Below are 22,535 nucleotides of genomic sequence, written 5' to 3' on the forward strand. Positions count from 1 at the left end.
AAATTACATACTTAATGATCAAGATCAGAATCTCTTAAATTATGTGTAATAAGTTCTTAGCAAGTGCCTTACTACATCTTAATGCAATCTAAGTATTTAAACCTCATCGATGCCAAATTAAACTGTATTTATCAAGCTAGGTTTTGACAAACACTGTAAGCTAAATAAGGCATCTTGCTCAATTCTTTATTCATTCCTTAAGTTTCAGAATTAAATATGCCATCCTTTCCTCTTAAGTTTTAAAGCATTTGTGATTATTTTAGAAATGCTTATTTTAAAACATCAGAAAACTTTCCAAGCAAGCAGTTTCTTTCCTTGGGGAACGGAATTTGTGTCTAGACAGGAGCAGATGGATGCTCCCTGATTCTCTTAGGGTAGTTGTCGTGAATGGAATTTAGACTTGTTGTTGTTTTTTTCCTTTTTCTAGGCAGTCCTTTTTCATCTTTTATCAAACAATTCAGCTCATGGGTTATGTATCGCCTTCTGGAGCTTGAATTTTATTTTGATGTTTGAAATGTACATTGCAGTTTTCCAAACCCGAATTTATGAAAATGGCAGGCTTTAGGAACTCCCACAGAGAGAACAGATGACTGACTCTGACTAAAGAAAGCCTAAAGAATGCCCATAGGGTGGGAGAATTGGGACTGATCACGATGGGATGATGGTGTTTGGAGAGGTGAGAACAGTTGACTGATACCCAGAAATAAGGAGAGGAAACTGGATTCCAGTGTTGAACATATTCCAGCCTGATGAAGTGTTATCAAGAGAATATAGTAGAAGCCAATATATCATGGGTCTAGACAGAGGAGGATTTACATTTAAGAAAGTACCTAAGTTTTATTTCTATATTGCCTCTACCACATGTTTAAAACCCATTTGAAGATACTTTACTCAGGATTTAAATTCAATCAACTGACATAAATTAAAAACTTAAGGTGGTGTAAGTTTGAGGTAGAAGGGAAATAATTTCCCAAGAATATGAAATTAAGCTGAGAGGTTTATTAGGGCTAAATGTTTCATTTGAACTAGGCAAATTGGGCTCGGATGTTTTTTTTCCCCCCAAACTACTATTGCTTTTGGTGAAGTATTTCTTCAGGGATCTAGTGAGGTCATAATGAAACATAATGGTCAACACTGGCCTTATTGACAATCAAGAGAAAAAGAAAGCTCTAGGAATGAGTTTATCAAAGTATGTCTTGAGGGTAGATTTCATATTAAAAATGTAATATTGTCACAAGGATGATGTGGTCCTGCAGAAAAGAGAGAAAGGCATAAAAATTGTACCAGCTTCCCAGATTTTCCTAAATTCAGCACCAATTGGTGTGCTTTTATCAGAAACCTCTTTATCTCCCCCAAGTTCTGTTTGTTTTGTGTAGTCAAATCATACAGTTCTGTCTCTAAGTTCTATCCAAAGGGGAATAGGTGATGTTGCCTGCTATAAATAATGAAAAGGGTGTGTGGTCAGGTGGATGCAGAAAATTGTGGTGTGAAGATAACTACAGGAACAATTTAATATGAATCTTTTATGTGCCAGGCACCATGGCAAGCATCTTATATGCATCTAACTTTTTTGTAAGTGCTTTGGAAGCAGAACTATATTTGTGTTTATTTACTACTCTATTCCGCATGCCTAGAGCACTGCCTAGATTTGTGTATAAAATCAAGTACAGTTACTCCCCACTTTGCACAGGGGATTTGTTCTAGAAACTACTTGAATACAAAAAATCTGAGGGTGCTCAAGTCCGTTATATAACATGGCATAATATTTGCATATAACCTATGTACTTTGTCTTGTTTAATTTTACCTCATTCTAGATTACTTATAAATCCTAACACAGTGTAAATGCTATGCAAATAGTTGTTATACTATAACATTTAGTGAATACTGATTAAAAAAAGACCCAAGTCTTATGAGTTGACTTCAAACACACATGTTTTTTCCCTCTGAGTAGTTCTGATAGCTGAATCCACAGATGTTGAATCAAGAGGTACAGAGGGTCAACTGTAGTAAACTTGTTGAAAATATTGTTTCTAAACTCTGTAAACCATATGTAAAGGGCAGCTATTGTTATCCATGTTTTATACTGAGTAAACTGAAACTAAAATTGGTTAAATAACTTGTGCAGAATCAAATATCAAGATTGAATTATATGTCTTGTTAGAACCAATAATTCTAACAGAAACCTAGACCAAGCACTATTGCCATAATTTCGCAGAATTTTTAGTGTGCTCTGTTTTTACTGATATTTTTACATGTGACATAGCATGCGTATTTAGTTATCTATTTTATTTATTTGGGACACCAAGAGAAAGAAAAATATCCCAACAACTAGATTTACTTTCTAAATATCTGCAATAGCTAGGCTAGGCCAGACCAACACGAGAAGCAGGGAACTCAATTCAGATCTCCCACATGGGTGGTAGGAACTAGGATGTTCTTTAGCAGGAAGCTGAAAGGGAGTGGGGCCAGAAATGAAATCCGTGCACTCTAATATGGAATGTAGCATCACAAGTGGAGTCTTAATTGCTGGTCCAAAAGGGTGATGTATTTCTGTGCAAAAAAAACCTTTAAAACTTAGTACTTTAATATTACCATTACTATCTCATAAAGAAGGTCAAGAAACTCCAGAAAGCTTTGTTTAGTACTGTTATCTCAAGATTTCTGACAAGGCCACCTTCAAGCTATTGGACAGGACTGTGAAAAATCCATTTCTGAGTTTACTTACATGGCCTTAGTGCCTTGCTTGTTCTTTGACTTTGTGTCATAGTTCTTCACTAGCTGTTGACCAGAAGTATCTCTTGGTTGCCATGTGGACTTTTCCATATAGTAACTCACAACATGGCAACAGGCTTACATCAGAATAAGCAGCCAAGACAACCACAAAAGGGACTGACATTGTGCTCATCAGGTTACGCTGTAGCTTGGGACACCTGTATTTCATATCGGAATACCAGCTACTCTGCTTTTGATCCAGCTTCCTGCTAATAGACCTGAGAGGAAGCTGATGATAGCCCAAGTACTTGGGTTCCCACCACCCGTCTGGAAGATCCAGATGGAGGGCCCCAGCCTAGCTCTGGCTGTAGCAGGCATTTGGGGAGTTGAATTAGCAAATGGAAGATCTATCTTTTTGTCTCTTCTCTCCACATGTGTCACTTTGCCTTTCAAAGAAATACATTGTTTAAAAGACAACAAGAAAGGACAAGCAATATAGAAAACAGAATCTTTTTGTAACCTAATTTACAAAGTTATATCTTTTTATCTCTTCTCATTTGCCTTACTCTGTTGGTTAGGAGTCACTATTACCATCCCACATTCGAGGTAAGGGGATTACAAAGGCATGGATACTAAGAGGGATCATTGGGGCCCCTCTTGGAAGCTATCTACCACACATAACTAAGTGCAGATGCACAAACATGGCAGAAACAAGAATAGTGAAAAGCATAATTGGGGTAGAACTTAGGATGGCCACATCTGACAGCAGGGACTACGTAGTGACATCCTCAACTTCTGGCACAATGACCATATTGCCTTGTACAATGACTTGTAAAACGTTAAAGATCAGTTGAGTCAAGATGGAACCATGCAATTTAAGACCAGGAGAGGACAGAATAACAGAGCTGGGTAGTGGGGAAGGAAGACTGAGATTTGCTCAAAGTGAATGGAGAAGTGTGTTGGGGGATAAGAGGACAGACAGAGCTGGGGAATTCTACAGAGAAATAAGATAAAGCTGGTATACAGGTAAATGAGAACAATGTATATGTCAAAGGGAAGAAACTAATGGCATCATTAGGAAAAACTAGTATTTGAGTTAAGGTTATAGAGTCAAACATTAAATTTAGAAGCTCAGGAGAATCTCTGTAGGCAGAGGTGATGAAAGGCATGACCAAGATTGGAGTGTGTGTGTGCACAAAATTAGGGTCAGAAGTGAAGCGTATAGACAATGCAGGGACTACTAGCCAAGAGATTAACCAGGATTATAGCATATTATACATTGTAGGAATACATACCTACGTCTACCTAGCAGAGTATATAGGTCTATAAATTTCTTACAGAAATTGAAGTGGATATCCTATTCAAGAGGCAGACTTACAGATTTTTTTTTCCCCCCCCCCGGATGGGGACCTGAGACTGTATTTTTTTTTATCTTTTATTTAATGAATATAAATTTCCAAAGTACAGCTTATGGATTTCAATGGCTTCCCCCCCCCCCATAACTTCCCTCCTACCCGCAACCCTCCCCTTTCCCGCTCTCTCCCCTTCCATTCACATCAAGATTCATTTTCAATTCTCTTTATATACAGAAAATCAGTTTAGTATATATAAAGTAAAGATTTCAACAGTTTGCCCTCACAGAGCAACACAAAGTGAAAAATACTGTTGCAGTACTGGTTATAGCACTAAATCACAGTGTACAGCACATTAATGACAGAGATCCTACATGATATTTTTTAAAATTGATTAATTTTCTATGTAATTTCCAATTTAACACCAAGTTTTGTTTTTTTTTTTTTTCATTTTCAATTATCTTTATATACAGGAGATCGATTCAGTATATACTAAGTAAAGATTTCATCAGTTTGCACCCACACAGAAACACAAGGTGTAAAAATACTGTTTCAGTACTAGTTATAGCATTACTTCACATTGGACAACCCATTAAGGACAGATCCCACATGGGACGTAAGTACACAGTGACTCTTGATGTTGATTTAACAATTTAACACTCTTGTTTATGGCGTCAGTAATCTCCCTAGGCTCTAGTCATGAGTTGCCGAGGCTATGGAAGTCTTTAGGGTTCGCCGACTTCAATCTTATTCCGAAAAGGTTATAGTCAAAGTGGAAGTTCTCTCCTCCCTTCAGAGAAAGGTACCTCCTCCTTTGATGGCCCCGTTCTTTCCACTGGGATCTCACTCGCTGAGATCTTTCATTTAGGTCGTCTTCTTTTTTTTCTTGTCCATGGTGTTTTGGCTTTCCATGCCTACAATACTCTCATAGGCTCTTCAGCCAGATCCAAATGCCTCAAGGGCTGATTCTGAGGCCAGAGTGCTATTTAGGATATCTGACATTCTATGAGTCTGCTGTGTATCCCACTTCCCATGTTGGATCGTTCTCTCCCTTTCTGATTTTATCAGTTAGTATTAGCAGACATTAGTCTTGTTTGTGTGATCCCTTTGACTCTTAGACCTATCAGTGTGATCAATTGTGAACTGAAATTGATCACATGGACTAGCGAGATGGTATTGGTACATGCCACCTTAATGGGATTGTATTGGAATCCCTTGGCACGTTTCTAACCCCATTGTTTGGGGCAAGTCCAATTGAGCATGTCCCCAATTGTACATCTCCTCCCTCTTTTATTCACTCTTATATTTAACCAGGATCACTTTTTAGTTAAAATTTAAACACCTAAGAATAATTTACAGATCTTTTTGATTACTGTTTGTCTAGTAGTTGAAGATCCCACTCAAAGTGATTGGTGAGATCAAAGATTGCTGAGATCAGGATTTTGAAAGAACTTTGTGGCAGGTTGATAGACTCTTGAAAGCCATCTGATAACCTAATTCATAACTATGAAGTTCTGTACTAAAATTATGAAACTAATACAAAATGCTGGCCATCTTGCATGGTTTCTCCTCCATTATTTTGAGTGGAGTAAAAGCACAAACATGAATCTCCTCCTCCTAGACTGTGACTCGGGACGTCAGACTGAGGCTCCTGAATACTGATGATGCTTCATGGATGTGTTGAAGTAGCAAGGCACACTATATGCCCTATAAGAGTCAGTCAGACTTGTCTTTGGGTAGTTTAGGCCCTGAATGGCTCATATCATACTCTCCTTTAATGTCTCCTCACCACCTCTTCACTAGTGTGTAATTGGCAGCCATCTGAGTAATGCCTTGGTAGTGTCTTGTAGATGCCATTGTAGGGAAAAATGCTTTATCTGTAGAAATAACATCAAGCAACACTTTCCTGGTATAGGGTTCACTGGAATTGCCTCACAGAGTGTTCAAATCAATGCATTCTAGCTCTAGTTACTCTGATAACACTTTAGTCTTGACTTAATTCCAACTCTCTAAATGGAGCTGAGTGAATATCTGTATTGAGGGGAATGTCTTGTACTCAGTATTGCACTAGAATTAACCACAATACATTAACAATCCTGACAGTTTGTTCTATTTTGAGGTGTCTTCAAATGTCCCCATTCTTATTTTTCTGTTTTGTATTTAGACTTATTAGACTGATTCTCTCTCTAGAACAAGGGCTTAGTCTATATTTTTTCTTCATAATTTATTTTGTGCAAAGAATACATTCATAATGTGTTGACTGATACACCACCACAGTTGGGGACCCCTTTGCATGCAGTTGTCATTGGAGTTGGTGAACTGTTTGAGGATCAAATTCTGAATCTTTATTTTTGCTCAGTGTTGATCCTCCTACCAAAGAAGGGCCCTGAAAGTATTCAGAGCTCAGGGTTCTGAAAAGCCCTTGGAGACTAAACCTAGAATGCCTGCTGATGACTTGGTTAATGACTCATAAGTCCCTGTAATAAAATTATTGAAACAATGTGGAATCATGCACAGAAAACGGAATCAGCACGAGAAATTCATACTACTCAATTATCCATAAAATGTCAGATGGCAAATTATTTCTTATCTCCATCCCATTCTTTGTCTTTCCATCCTTCTCTCCCCAACTGATTCATTGTGCCCAGATGTACAATGAGCTTAAATTGCAAGGAATGGAGAGATGGTCGCACAGGGGAATCAACTGAATACAGAAGTGCCAAAAAACATCCCTAACATAGTTTTCTAAGTACTAAAATACTGTGTCCATGGTTAGGCTGCTATAAAATTAGATAACTGTAATTTGGGGCATCTAAGGGTTAAAAACGGCTTCATAATTCTAGATGGAGTTCCAAACTGGAAATTGGAGACTGAGGAGGAGTTGACCTTGGTCAAAGAGAAGGAGTGAATTTTAGTACGGGAGCATGAGTTGCTCATTGACACATTGGTATAACTTGGTGTGCCTTCACATTATTTGGGGATAGAAGCAATCCAGTCCTGTTGGAACATCAGAGTAAATGGAGGAATTGGTGGCAAAACAGTATAAGTTAGGATTAGATGATTGTGTTTGTATCTTAATAAAGATGTATGCATGGACTTCTAGGCATTGCTGAGAGGCAGTGGGTTGGCTGGATATTCATAGGTACTATCTCCAATTAACCTTGGATTTTTGCCCTTAAGGTTGTCAGCAATCCTATTTGCACTTTAGCAGAACTTCTCGTTCATTTAACTGACCTACCCTGTGCTCTCAAACTGTACCTCTCAAGTCTCTCAGGAGGATTCATTCCACAACTTCCTCACCTCTGGTTTAGGATCTTGATCAAAACCGGAATGATGCGACCTTGATTTTTACATGCATACTTAACTCTGATTTCATTACTCCTGGAATGTCATCATTTTGTGGGCTAGCTTGCACTGTGCATACAAAATTCTAGCTGGAATTTATAAGTTTAGTTCCAACTTTGATCAACTTTTGAGGACATAAGCTACTAAAATAAATTCAGCATTTTTGATAAATATCAGTATAGTGGTGCCTGCATTTTTGGATGTAATTCAAAAAGTAGAAAGAAGCTTCTATTTATATAATCCTATATCAGAAACCTTGTTAATATATAATGTGCGAATCACAAAGGCAATGCTGTGTTTTGTCCTAATTAGTTAGAAGCAGCTTATTTGAAGGAATTTGAGACTTCTAACTCAATATTACATTTGAGGTATCTAATGTTTCAGACACCACCAAGTTGTTACAGGAATTCATTTTTAAAATATTTTCTTTGGTTGTCAAAATTGACCATTCTGTAAACTTCTGTCTTTAATTCTTAAAAATACAATAGGATAAAACTGAACCAGGAAAGAGCAGCAATATAGAGAACAAAGGTATATTGGTTAAAGAGCAGTCGAAGTTGACCAAGTACTGAATAAATAAATATTTTGGAGCATGTTACAGAGAAAGATGTTCTAAAGGGTCAGACCCAGAAAAACATTGACTTGTCGTAAGCAAATTGAATGTCTTGTCAGTTCCATTAAATATAATTAATTGAGTTCAAGTTCTAGGTTTTACTGCCTTGAGGAGTATAATAAAGACATTTAATATTGAGGCTAAATTGCAAACTGAAACACCAGTTGAACAGGAAAGGTTTCTACAACCAGTTCCCCACCTCCCCCTCATTTTTTTTTTTTTTTCATTCAAAGGCTAATGGTGCTTCTGTCCTAATATGCCTCTGTCTCTCCTGACAATGCCAGCTAAACAGCCCCTTTGTTCACAAGAGGCCTTGACATTTTAATGTCATTCAAGGGATTCTTTGTTCCTTGGTGGTGCACTTAGAGTGCCTTGCAACAGACTTAGGGTTTTGGAGCAGCAGCAGAATGTTCTGTGTCTCAGCCTCTCTCAAGAAGATTGTCCCCATTGGTTTTAGTGTTCTTGCTCCCATGGGCACAAAATGAGACCTGGAGGTTGTTGAAGCAAGCTAATATGTTACCCCTGCATTTTCCTTCTTACTTCTTCAGGGTGCACAAATAAAGCAACAGCACAATCTTCCTCGCCCTTCTAGATCGACAGAAGTCTTCATGGGAATAGAGAGGTGCTTGTGGGGGTTGTAGGGTGGGTGGTAGGAATGACACATCCTTCTCCCTGGCAGTTATTGAGGTAGAATATTAAAAAGTTGATTGTACTCAGAATTTCTGAGGGACTTCTTCACTTAAGTCTATTGATCAAATTGGTTTCTCTTATGTTCTGGGCCACCATATGACAGAGCAGCTAGATTATTTTTAAGGTGGTACTTCTTCTTATGGAACAGAGCTCTGAAAAAAACAATGTATTGATCTCATTGTAAATCCTTGGATTATGAAAAGATTCAAGGATACAAAACAATCAGAGGCTGATGGTACAAATACCTCTTCTTCCCTCCTTAAAGATAATCACTCTACTTAAGATCTATAACAAGATGTAAAAAAATGCATATACATTTAAATTACGTGAAGTACTGTTGTGTGTATTTTTAAACTTCTCACAAGGAATAATCTCTTTTTAGTTTGCTTTACCTGCTCAAAATTTGGCCTTAGGACTTACGCAGTTTAATGTCCCTGATTCACATGCCTGACTCCATCTTTTCCCACTCAGGTGTGGATCTAGAGTAAGCATTCCGCAGCGATTCCACTGAGTTGCAGGGATTCCATTGGAGCAGGGATAGGCTGTGGAGAAATAACAAGGCTCCCTTAAAGCCGTTATTTTTCCTTCTCAGGATTTACATAATTTTCTTCTTCCCTACTCTTTGAATATACAACCTAACAGGAAACAACTGTACTTCAGACTGTACATGTAACTCCAATGTAAAATCTGCTCATCCTTCATCAGCACCTTTGGAAGTTAATACTTTGCCAAGCCTTAGCTTCTGTTTGTGAGTAGAAAGCTTCATTTTACTAGAAAAAATGTTCATTTAATTGATGTACTCTTTTGCATTCCTTTTTGCTATAGGTGGGTTCTCAAAATTTTGTCTACTTGCTTAGTAAGGTTAATGTCATTGTGCTTTAGTTTGTCTGTCCTAAGGGTTATGAAGTGATATTTAAGTTACATTATTTTTCAAATTATTAGTGAAGTCAAGCATCTTATTTTGTTTTTACCACTAATATGGATTTCTTTCCTGTGGATCGAGTACTAATCTTTGTCAGTTTTTCTAATAGCTTTCTTACTGATTTATAGGACTATTTCTCCTTTGTGTATGTAGGTGTACTAATCTGTTATGAGTTATATAAGAGGGGTGAGTAATCTTTTGCATTTTAGCATTACCTGATAGTATCATATAAAATCTATAACATCACTGATGATGATGCCTTAGCCAGCAGAGGAAATTAGCATAATTTATAACTTTTCCATTTCAGAAAATAAGGGAGATATATAATTTTATTGAAGAAAGATATTTGTCTTAATTTTTAAAAAATATCATGTAGGATCTCTGTCTTTAATATGCTGTACACTGTTATTTAATGCTATAACTAGTATTCCAACAGTATTTTTTCACTTTGTGTTGCTATGTGGGGGCAAACTGTTGAAATCTTTACTTAATATATACTAAACTGATCTTCTGTATATAAAGGGAATTGAAAATGAATCTTGATGTGAATGGAAGTGAAGAGAGAGAGGGAAAGGGGAGGGTTGCAGGTGGGAGGAAAGTTATGGGAGGGGGGAAGCCAATGTAATTCATAAGCTGTACTTTGGAAATTTATATTCATTAAAGTTTTTAATAAAAAAAAGATATTTGTCTCCAAATGGCAAATACACACAAATATTTTCATGCCTATGGAGGTCAATGTTAATGATTTGTATCATTCAATAAAACAAAAAGTTTAGTACCAACATAGGTGGAAAACTGAAGTGTCCAGTTTTTAGTCAGTGTTTTAAACATAAGTTTTTAAACTTTATTTTAATTGAAACAAAATTGTACGTATTTATGGAGCACAGTGTAATGTTTTGACTACATGTATACATTGCTTAAGGATCAAAGATATCAGCTAATCCATCACGTCTGTTTTGTTCATATTTGCAGCAATACAGTTGAACATTTCCCCCAAAAAACTGCATGTCAAAAACTCAAATGATAAATTCAGGTCATAAAGAGAACCAGTCACCATAATCCACTCACTGTCTTAGTCCATTTTCTGTTGCTAACAACACAATTATCCCAGACTGGGTCAGTTTTAAAGGAAAGAGGTTTCTTTGGACTCATGGCCCGGAAGTCCCAGGTTGCAGGACCACATCTAGTGATGACTCGTGGTCGAGTCTCAGGGTGACACAGAGCATCACACAGCAGGAGACTGGCAGTGCACACGTGTGGGTCTATCCTCTGGTGTCTTTCTTCAGTATGTACTGATCTGGGCCTCACTCTAACCTCCTCTAATTCAAGCTCCTCCCACAGGCCCCGCTTCTAAACACCACATTCCAATTAAGTCCGTTGTCTTAATGCTCAGACGGAGATGAAACTCCAGCATTAGTTTCAGAGGGCACAAACCATTTTCAAATCATAGTATTCCCCCAAAGATGGAAATTCACCCACAACTGTGTGTTGGTTTTGATAACGTCTGTTCAAAGAATGGTTATTCTAATTTGTTTCTCCAGCATCCTCACTCTTTTTCTTTTTAAACAATGTTTGGCATTTCTTGGTGCAAACTCATTTTTCTAGGAATGTTTTATCTTGATTACTGTGACCCTAGAAGGTAAAGTAATGTAGCAGGATTTCTCACACCAGGGATTAAAATGAATGTTGAAGTGTCCACTGAGGAGGAAAAGGAGGACAAGGATGAGTCAGGCATGGAATTTCAGAAGTGGAAATAGATCAGTGTTGTTTCTATTTTATTGTCCTTGTAAAGAAAAGCAATTGTGTTTTTGGCTTTCATTTGTGATATGAATTGATTGTTACCAGATAAGAGCTGAGAAAACGGAATCAATTTTTTGTGAATTAGTGAATTGGCATTTTTTTAGTCAATGGAGTATTTTAGACATTTCGGAGTTTACTTTGCACAAATCTGTAGCGTGTGTGCAGATGTCCCTATGAATAAGAGATGTCAGCATTTTAGAAAGTTAAATATGTACCCTTTTTTCACATCAAGATGATCATGATTAAATGGAACAGTTTAGCACTGAGCCCATTGGTTGTATCTCTAAGTCCTTATGCTGCGCTATCCAGAATTTGCCCTCTTGTCTCTTGCACAGCCCTTCCACAGCCTCCTATCCCTGTGCCCATATCTCTCAGGTCTCTCATACCCAACACGAGGAGAATGGGTCGGACCATTTCATACACATTTATTTTGAAATCATGCTGCTCCCTGACTATGACGACAGCATCTGATATGAAACTTGTATTTGTATCTTCCTGCCTACCTTCCTACCTTCCTACCTTCCTACCTGACAGGCAGAGTGGACAGTGAGAGAGACAGAGAGAAAGGTCTTCCTTTTTGCCGTTGGTTCACCTTCCAATGGCCGCTGCGGCTGGTGCGCTGCCGCCGGACTGCGGCCGGCGCATTATGCTGATCAGGAGCCAGGAGCCAGGTGCCTCTCCTGGTCTCCCATGCAGGTGCAGGGCCCAATGACTTGGGCCATCTTCCACTGCACTCCCGGGCCACAGCAGAGAGCTGGCCTGGAAGACGGGCAACCAGGACAGAATCCGGCGCCCCGACCGGCACTAGAACCCGGGGTGTCAGCTTCGCAGGCAGAGGATTAGCCTATTGAGTTGCGGCAACAGCCTGTATTTGTATTTTCTAAGATCCAGATTTTACCCAATAATTTGTATGCATTGAAACTTGAGGCAGGATGTGAGTATATTTTTCAGACAAATAGGTTTAGAAGAGTTAAGAAAACTTGACCAAAGTCTTAAAGCTGTTAACCAGCTCAAGTGGAATTAATTTTAGGTTAGCAGCACATGAAACCTATATTCCTACATTTTACCAACATACCATAGGCAGGTTTCAAAAAAAAATACTTTTGTAAACCATTCGCATGCATGACATAACAGTTTGCTTTGGAAGTAAATGGCATAAAAATCACTAACTTGGACCCACTGCAGCTGGACAGATGGCCATCTTGCTCCAGTGGACTTTAGGTACACCCTCAGGGCCTATCACCTTGTCCAGTGGCTGGAATGAGATATAATGGAGAATAGATTGTGTAATCCATTGCTTTTCTTTTTTTTTTTTTTTTTTAAACGCAGTGATGCCACGATTTGCTGAACAAGTTGAGGTTGCCATTGAAGCTCTGAGCGCCAATGTCCCTCAGCCTTTTGAAGAGAACGAGTTCATCGATGCCTCTCGCCTGGTGTATGATGGTGTCCGGGACATCAGAAAGGCTGTGCTGATGATCAGGGTATGTGAGGCCTCTGTAGCTCAGAGTTGATCAGGGCTTCTAGTTGAGAATCCAAAGAGTTAACTGTCTTCTTGATTTTCCGGTTACTCAGTTTATCTTGGTAAGCTGTTTGGCTCCTTATTTTGTCAGACAAAGTGGACTTTTTACTTATAGGGGTGAATTATTCCAGCAAACCCAGATTAGCTTTGAATAGCCAGAAGTGTGATGCCCTGGCTGGTTTTTGAACATGTCATTTCCTAAACTTTGTACTGACCCAGGTGGGCCCTTGCTCTTTTCCATTTGTACCTCTTGTTCAATACCACTGTTAGGATCAGAAAATCAGGGGCTGGAAAGAAATCAAAGTACTTAGTTTAGAAGCACTTACAACAATAAATAGTAATGGTAATGAAAAATCAAGAGAGGGGATCTGAAAAAGTTCATGGAAACAGCATTAAGTGATAAGCTTATTGAGGTGTGAAAAATGGAAACGTGTTCTTAATTTCCATTGACTTTTTGAAGATCTCACCCATAGATAGAGTTCTAATTCTTTTGGCATGAAAAAAGCTTCATTTAATTCTATTTTCCATGAACTTTTTGACATTTTCTCTGTTATTTTGCAAATATACTATGATAAATAATTACATTGTTGTACAAAGTCTTCCAGATCTTATAAATCTAGGTAGTCTTAGAACAAATTTTATCCTCTCACCCCCAAACTTGTGTTGTGAGGAAGGTACATGTTTCTAACCATTGTTAATGCAATTATTTGTAAACATGGGCCTAGAAAATATAGTTACCTTTACAAATCATATAATAATATTTGCAACTTAGTTAGCTCATTTGCAGCATGCCTTTGTTTTTCTATTTTAACAGAAAGCTCACTTCATTCCATTTAACAGCTGCATAATTTTCCACTGCAATAATCTATTTTCTTCTTTCCTTACCAAGAATTTAGCACAGCAATGTTAAAATACCTTTATGATCCACGGAACTGTTTCTTCAAATGAACTGCTTATGCAAAAGCACAATTGATGACGCAGATAAATTTGTGGCCATTACAGAAACAGAGATGGGACTGTGGCATTGCTAAGCTCAAGAACATGATGTCCAATTGAAATATAATTGGAGTCACATTTATAGTTTAAAATTTTCTAGTAGACATATTAGAAATAAAAAAAAAGAATTATTATTTGAATTATAATTAAATATCTTTCAATTACCTGAACGTATCCAAAATTTTATTTGAATTTATGGCACCTGCCACATTTAAGGTGCTCAATAGCTCCAGACAGCTAGTGGCCACTGTGTTGCACAAAGCGACCCCCAGATGACCCTCAGCTTCTACAGCTGGGACTCATCAATGAAGTCATGAGGTATCTGCAGGCACGATTTTGAAAGTTATCTCCTCGGCTGGCACCGCAGTTCAATAGGCTAATCCTCCATCTTGCGGCGCTGGCACACCAGGTTCTAGTCCCGGTCGGGGCACCGGATTCTGTCCCGGTTGCCCCTCTTCCAGGCCAGCTCTCTGCTGTGGCCTGGGAGTGCAGTGGAGGATGGCCCAAGTGCTTGGGCCCTGCACCTGCATGGGAGACCAGGAGAGGCTCCTGGCTTCGGATCAGCGCGGTGCACCTGCCGCAGCGACCATTGGAGGGTGAACCAATGGCAAAGGAAGACCTTTCTCTCTGTCTCTCTCTCTCTCACTGTCCACTCTGCCTGTCAAAAAAAAAAAAAAAGTTATCTCCCAGGGTGAATCGTAGACAACCTAAACCAACATCTCCCACCCAAAAGATCGTAACATAATAATGACAAGCGACTTAATTTTCTCCAGATGATCCCTCAGGTATTTCAAGAACTTTCTGTGTTGTTGTGTTCTTTGTGTGCAACACATCCCTAGTCCTTTGAGGGTTCTAGATAAGGTATTAATTGTATGCCACATCTTGGTAGAGCTATTGAATACAAGTGCAGTTGTCTTGGTCTATGGTATCTAGACCCCAGCATGTTCCTTTTGTGGCTTTTGAAGTGATCTAAGCAGGCTGAAGTAGCATCACCAGAGTCACTTTTTGGTCTTCATTGACATCCATACTTCACTTGAAACATCCAGCAAGCCCTCCACTTGTGAGCCCTGTCACCATCTTGTCATTTTTGAGTACACTTGCCTGTTTTCATGTTAAGTGTCTTTCACAGTATTTGCATGATCAAGTCACAATAATCGGAGCATTTGATAAGTTGTATCTGACAATACTAATTATACTTAACATGGAGTTTAAATGTAGAATTTCAAGTGTGTCGGAGTAATTTCCTGCACTTCTAACCTGCCCTTGTTATACCTGCCAAACCTTGATTATCTTTCAAGTCATACCTCGGATTTCTCCTTCAACAGTAACCCTATCCTTTGACCACCTATAACTTTGTTTATGATAATATTTGGTGCACTATTTTCTTTTTAGTTCTTTGTCAAGACTAATATTTTATAAAGCAAAGGCTATCTTTTTATTTACTATGGTGTATTGTCTGGCACAATGCCTAATTAATACTGATGAGATAGGGGATGGGAGGATGGAAGGGAGGAAGAGAGGTCTCCATTGAAACACAGGAAAGGAACCAAGTTGAGAAAACCAAAGAAGAGGGAAAGGAAGGATGATCAGCCTTTAAGGCTGTGACAAGTTAGATCATTTTTCCCATTACATACTAAGTTGTGAAATAAGGTAATAGACCATGAGCATTATGTTTTCAAAGCATTTGGCACTAAATCCCATTATAATCCTCAAGACATATTCCCTCTTTTGCCATTTTTCTGCTTTGTTAGCCTTCACATTTTTTGTGACAACCATTTATCTGAGAGGCTGAAGAAGTTTATAGCCATTATTCATGTATTCATTCATGAGCTGTAAAAAACCCATGATTTTAGATAAAAAGCTGTATTGTTGTCATATGAAGTGTCATTCCTCTGTCTGGACATTTCAAGTGATCTCATCAGATGGATTTCACATGACATAAAATTTAGGAAGGGAGAAGTGTGCCGCATGTGCAAATAGTTATTTTTACAATCCAAATCCATTCAGCACCCAAAGGGCTTCATTTTTTACTGAAACAAATGGATTCATTTTTTACTTAAATAATTTCTTCATTTTCACTCTGAGAACTGTCTACTTTCAAAAAGTTCATTATACTAAGGAAGAAAGACAGCAAGAAAAGTGAAGCTATTTTTTTTTCCTCTTAAACTATTGTAAAGTATTGATTGTAATTTGAAAAAGAAAAAAACTTGTATTTTTTTTCCAAAAGTAGGGATATAGAAAGGACCTTGAAGGGTCAAATTCTCCATCACCTTGCCTTCTGGCAATCAATATATATTTAATGATGATGTCAGTATCTGAGAGCTCCAGGACAGCTCCAAGCTACTGTGTGAGGGCAAAGCTTGCCCTTTGTATGTCCCATCTCACCTTTCAGGGTGCTGCGTCTGTCTTGCAGCTAGTCTACTCTTGCCATGCTTCATGAGACTTGTTTCTTGCTCACCGTGTTCTCTGATTTGTTAGGTACCCAGGAATTTTCTGGTTATCCCCATAAGGTACTATGAAAACTAAGCAAATCTGTCAGACCAGTATAAAATAAGCTTTCATTATTTGAAATGGTCACAAATTCCATCAATTCACTGTGAACATTAAATTAGGGAATACTGAACCATTGCTCTTAGCAGGGAGTACAAGGTGAAGATCCTCTGAGCCTCTGGTCATGGTTTCATCAATCATTCTTATATCCAACCTTGCTTTATGGGCGCTATTGTTTAAAGGAGACCTATTTGATAGGTTTTATTGGTGCATTAATATTGAACTCCAAGCCAGTGGTCCGGACTCATGGTTGAACAAAGCTTATCAACCACAGATGTTTTCTTTGCACCTGGGAACAGTGCAGCATTTTAGCACTTGACAGCATTTTAGCACTACTCTTGAGAGCCATTTTCAGCAGGGAAATCACTAACAAAGAAACACAAAAATGCGACAGTAAATAGACCACGAAAATGACACTTGTTAACAATATGAGAGCTTCAAGAAGGCACAGCACAGTGTTGTTTTACCTTAGTGGGGAGTATGCATGTTGGGTGACTGAAATTCTTTGATGTTCTTTTATGTCCAGGAGTAGCTGCAAAGCATTATGAGCACTGTTTTTGGTATTACAGATAAATCTTAGTTAGTAGTAAAATTCACCATCCAAAATCTACAAATAATGCTGACCTAATATATGTTTAAGACCCAAGGACTTAAACATTCAGTGTTGAAAATTGATAAATATCTTAGTATCAGGAAGGCTATATAAAATTAGAGTAGTTGATACTCATAAGAATGACCCTCAAAAATGTACAATGATACCTACCTACTAAACTTGCTTAGTATGAATGTATATTTGGCCTAGTGATGGAGATGTCCATGCTCCATATGAGAGTGCCTGGGTTTGATAAATGACTCTGGCACCTGATTGCAGATTCTTGCTGATGGAGGCCCTGGGAGATAGGAGTGATGGCTCAAGAAATTTGGTTCCTTCCATCCATGTGAGAAACATATGTTGAGTTCCTGACTACAGCTCAGTCCAGCCCTACCGATTTTGGGCATTTGGGAGAGAACCAGTAGATTGGAGCACTTGTTCTTACTGCCTCTCAAATTGTAAAAATCAATGAGTTTTATGATTAAAACCCATCGATTTGTTCACATGTGATAATTTCAAAAGCAGGGCAGGGGAAATAACAGCCTGGGACATAGTTTGAATAAAGATCTGCTGTTTATCTTTACATCTTCCAAACTATGTATACAGATACTCTGCAGCACTGTCAAGTATTTAAAATTTTGAGGGTAATACATGGACATCTCTTAGATTCTGAGGGCAATGTTAGTTGAGGATAGTTGATGGTTGAGGCATGCAGTTGGCACATACCTTTTGATAACATGTATTTTGAAGCTGAGTATGGAGTGATCACTGTGATGAGAAGCAATCTTAAGAATTAACGGGCTGGTGCTGTGGTATAGAAGGTTAAGTCTATGTCTGCCATATAACATCCCATATGGGCACTGGTTTCAGTCCCAGCTGCTCCATTTCTAATCCAGCTCACTGCTAACGTGTCTGGAAAAGGTGTGGAAGATGGCCGAAGTGCTTGGGTGCCTGCACTCACGTGGCAGACCCACAAGAAACTCCTTGCTTAGGCCTGACTATGGCTGTTGCAGCCATTTGAGGAATGAACCAGCAGATGGAAGGTTCTTCCTTGTCTCTCTCTGTATTTTTGACTTTCAAATAAATCTTTTTCTAAAAAAAGGAATTAACAGGTATCTACTCAAATTTGAGAAGTAGTATAGTAGTATGTTAGGTTGCAAAAAATGATATATCAATTAAACTGCTTCATCCAAAGAGCAGTTAGTGTCCTTTGATTTTGTTTCTTCAGAGTAGAGGCACTCATGCAAACATGATGAGACCTAGGGTTCTGTGTAGTAGTGTAGTTTGGAAACTCTATTGTGACTCCTCTGGAGTTATATCTAAGATCTCTCTCCACTTCAATTTCCTTGTCTGTAAACGGAGACAAATATTGCCACAGCTATAAAGGACTAACATAGACCAAGAACTCAGTAGGTTCCCAATAAATTTGTCTTTTCTTCATCCTGCTGTGATGACATTTACCATTAAATAATTGATTAGGGATATAGAATTTCTTAAATACATCACCTGTATTATCAAAATTGCAAGGGTTGGAGCATATTTAACAGCCGGAATATAGAGGATTAAAAATACTTTAGAAGCAAAAGTTATTTACACAGTAATGATTTTCTTCATCCAGGTAATCAACATGGTCCTTATAAGGTCTCTAATTTTTTTTTTCTGAATTGCAGTGTAAATAATTAAGTGTGGGTTTTTTAAAATGGTAATTCAGTCTCGGTCATTTATCAAATATTTGTTGAATGATTACTATATGGCCCATGCTATTGGAGCTATCCTAAACACTAAGTTGAGCAAAGTTGACAGAAGTCTCTATCCTCCTGGAATTTATATATCTTCAGTGGAAAGTAAAATAAACAAGAAAATATAATCCCACATACTGTGACATGGAGAAAGCCTAGGTGATATGGAAGGAGACTGCTCCAGGTGAGCATATAATATGCGGATATTCTGAAGGGTGCCAGGTGACTGGGTGACATTTGAGGAGAGACTAAGCCATGAAAGATATTTGGGGGCAATATGTTCCAGACCAAGGGAATGGAAACTACAAAGGCCCGAGTTCAAAGCTAGATTAAAAGCCTAAGGATAGCTTTGCATGAGGTAGGTACCAATGGTTATTCAAGGCAGGGGCCTCAAATAGTGTGGCTTAGATCTTAAAGGGTCCTCTCTGGCTATGCAATGAGAATAGAACGTATGGCATAAGGGCAGAAGAAGAGGGACCAATTAAGGGGCCTACAGACCTCCAGGCTGGTGGTGCTAGTAGCCAATCATCTCAAGTAGGGACATTTATATATATAGACTTCAAATCTAAAATTCTTTTTCAGTAGGCAACTCATTCTAAAGGCTTACAGCTCTTCTAGAAAATCTTTCCTAATGCATCACTCAGTTGCCAATGCACTCTCCCAATGGTCCTTACTACATTTTATGCCCATCTCTAGGTGAAATGATCCTGAATGCTCCAGAAGTTTTTGTTTTCCGTTTGCTTCCTTATGTAGGCTATTGTCGAGTAGATTGCGTGTCAGAGGAGGTGGATTAATCCTGCTCCACAACCGATGTGTGACGTAACCCTGGAAAAATTACATCATCTTCTTGGCTCTCTCTAATAGACACAAGTCAACCTCATAGACTCAAAGAGAAATGTTTGGGGCTAAATATTTTGTCTCACTGTATAAGCAAGACTCAATTTCTTCACCTATAGTTACATATAGAAGAACCATGAAACCAAGAGTGGGACCAAAGTGTTTATGGTCAAAAGGCCTTTTCTGAGAATACACACAATAGCACTCTGATTAGACCCCAGTCTGTAACCCCCAATTCAGTGACGTACACATTTGGTTGATTTCTTTATCCTGTAACCCTCTAATAATACAACCCACTTTTTCAGGACCCATTGCAGAACCATCTATCTTTTCCATATCTGCCTTAATTCATGGAGACCTTTGACCATGTGAAAAGTAAGGTACATATGTTTAAAAATGAGTAAATCAAAAAGTAACAACATAACTAGGAGAGAAATTTACAAGTAATCAGCAAATTGAACTTGCACAGAACTATTTCTATGGATAATTCACATGAGTCTGTTACATGTTTAAGGCAGATGAAAATATTTTAAACTATTTTTCCTGGTGGCATTTGTGATGGTTACACCCTGGAACCCTACCTTTCTCCACCAGTTATGCCACATGCTAGGTGTGACACCTTGGAAACTTTAGTTAACTCTGATCCTGTTCATATATCTACAAAATGTGGATTCAATACATTTTACTAGATTACTATTCATAATTAAATATTTTAGCTAAATGCCTGTCCCATAGAAGGTGGTAAACAATGATTGCTATTATTGTTGCCACTGTTATAAGATGTATGTTTTATTTTTAAGCACATAATTATTGCTTTTTGTTTAAATCTGTGGATTTAGTTCATTTTTATAGTTTGAAAAGCATTTTCCTGTGCATCTGTGCTTAGGAGTCCATTATGTAGACAGAGCAAACCGCATGGTAAAACTTAGTACCTTGCTTAAAATCCTACAGAATGGAAGTGTCAAAGATAGGACAAAATCATTCTGGTCCCCTAGTGCCACATTCAGGTTATTTTACCATTTACCATTTTTTTGCTCTGTTTTGGTTCTTGGGCCACATCACTCGAATAGAACCTCACCATTATTAGCCTATGCTGCCAAACTGGTTGGGTCATCTACTCATCTACTAAATGCACTGATCACAGAAATGTTTGGATACAACACGATAAGTGCTGTCATATTCGGCTTTTTTTCTTTTGCATGAGGTTTCACATTGTGCTCTTCTCTCTTCTTTTAAAGAGTTATGAAAAGTGCTCATAATCTTGTCTTAGCAGAATTTACCAACTTCCTATAATTGTTCCATAGTACCCTGTAGGAAATTAAGGAATTATCAAAGAATATGGTCTCAGTTTACAAGAAATATGACCAGTAGTTTGAACCAGTTCTGTCTACCTCACTCCTACTTTAGTTAATAAAACATGATATTGACATGTATTTCTTCTCTCATTCGCTTAACATCCCTATCACAAAAATGAACATCTTTAGATGACTGAGTGAATGTCAGTAAGGTTGATGAGAGAGGAGGAAGAACAAGAATAATATTTCAAAACATAGAAAATCACCACGTATTGTATGATAATGGCATGAAAGACCCCATTTTATGCCTGTCTGAATCTCAAAGTTTAATCAATAATCACACTTGATTAATTATACCTTGGTAGCAAATGAAACCAGCATACTTAAAAAATGGACATTTTGGGATGGGAAATGGGCAACTCTGTCATTAGTAGTGCCTGTGGTTTGTTGTTTTCCTTATCCTTTTGAAAGAGCCGTCGGGGGCAGGGGGTGGACAGGACTGTATGCCAAGGGGCAGTTTGTGGGTGACTAGGACCTTTCAGGATAATGATGATTGAGCTTAGACTCTCATTCTAATTTCCTCTCTCCCTGCTGTGCACCATGCTCAATGCCTCTTGAGTTTATCCTCTTAGAGTTAATATAATTTGAGCACATGCTTCAAATTGTCTGACTTAGGAGCTTTTTGGCAAGGTATAACCTCTCATACCTCAGCTTCCCTACCTGTAAAATGGAGAAAATAATGTCTATATCATAGCTAGGAAACCTTCAAGAGTTAGGATGTATAGGCCACTTAAACGGTGACGTGTGAGCACTTATGTGTTATCTATTATTGTTGCTGTTTAAGATGTTAAAAATTTGCTAATTCCTGAGCATATACTCTTTTCCTCAACACTAACTTCATAGATTAAAAAGATCTTGCTGTAACTCTCTTCATTTTAAGGCATTTTATAGTTTCAGTTCTTGTGTGAGTTGTAGAGAAACAGAAAAACAAAAAATTGATAAAGTACAGTGTGTTTAGAATCAGGCACATTTGGATGTTCAGGTCTAAATTCTATGTTTTGTTCCTAATTAGGGGACTTGGGACATGTTATTTAATTTCTTTAAATTTTATTTTTCTCATATCTAAATAGAGAATGCTCCCTGTTTGACTGTGAAAGAGTTACTTAATCTTTAGTGAGAATGTACTATTTGGAAGCTTCAGTTTAAGAAAAAAGTTTGTTGAGTAAATTGATTTCAGAATTCTAAGTAAAAATTCTAAGTAAAAGTGATCCCTGTTAAATTTAAGAGTGGAAAAAGAGAGGGAGGAGATGTACAATTTGGGACATGCTCAATCAGACTTGCCCCAAATGATGGAGTTAGAAATGTGCCAGGGGATTCCAATACAATCCCATCAAGGTGGCATGTACCAATGCCATCTCACTAGTCCAAGTGATCAATTTCAGTTCACAATCGATGGCTCTGATAGGTCTAAGAATCAAAGGGATCACACAAACAAGACAAGTGTCTGCTAATACTAACTGATAGAATCAAAAAGGGAGAGAAAGATCCAACATGGGAAGTGGGATACACAGC

At 38.1% G+C, this 22,535-nt stretch overlaps 1 protein-coding gene across 1 annotated transcript in view; it reads left to right on the forward strand.

The window, feature by feature from the left end:
• Positions 1 to 22,535, forward strand: part of CTNNA2 (catenin alpha 2) — a 1,271,675-nt gene that overhangs the window by 1,186,603 nt on the left and 62,537 nt on the right. The window contains exon 13 of the mRNA XM_062208724.1: positions 12,765 to 12,916. Within this exon, the coding sequence (XP_062064708.1) occupies positions 12,765 to 12,916 (152 nt within the window). The remainder of the gene's footprint in view (positions 1 to 12,764; positions 12,917 to 22,535) is intronic.

Source organism: Lepus europaeus, chromosome 13 (genome assembly GCF_033115175.1).
Source record: "Lepus europaeus isolate LE1 chromosome 13, mLepTim1.pri, whole genome shotgun sequence".
NCBI classification, from domain to species: Eukaryota; Metazoa; Chordata; class Mammalia; order Lagomorpha; family Leporidae; genus Lepus; species Lepus europaeus.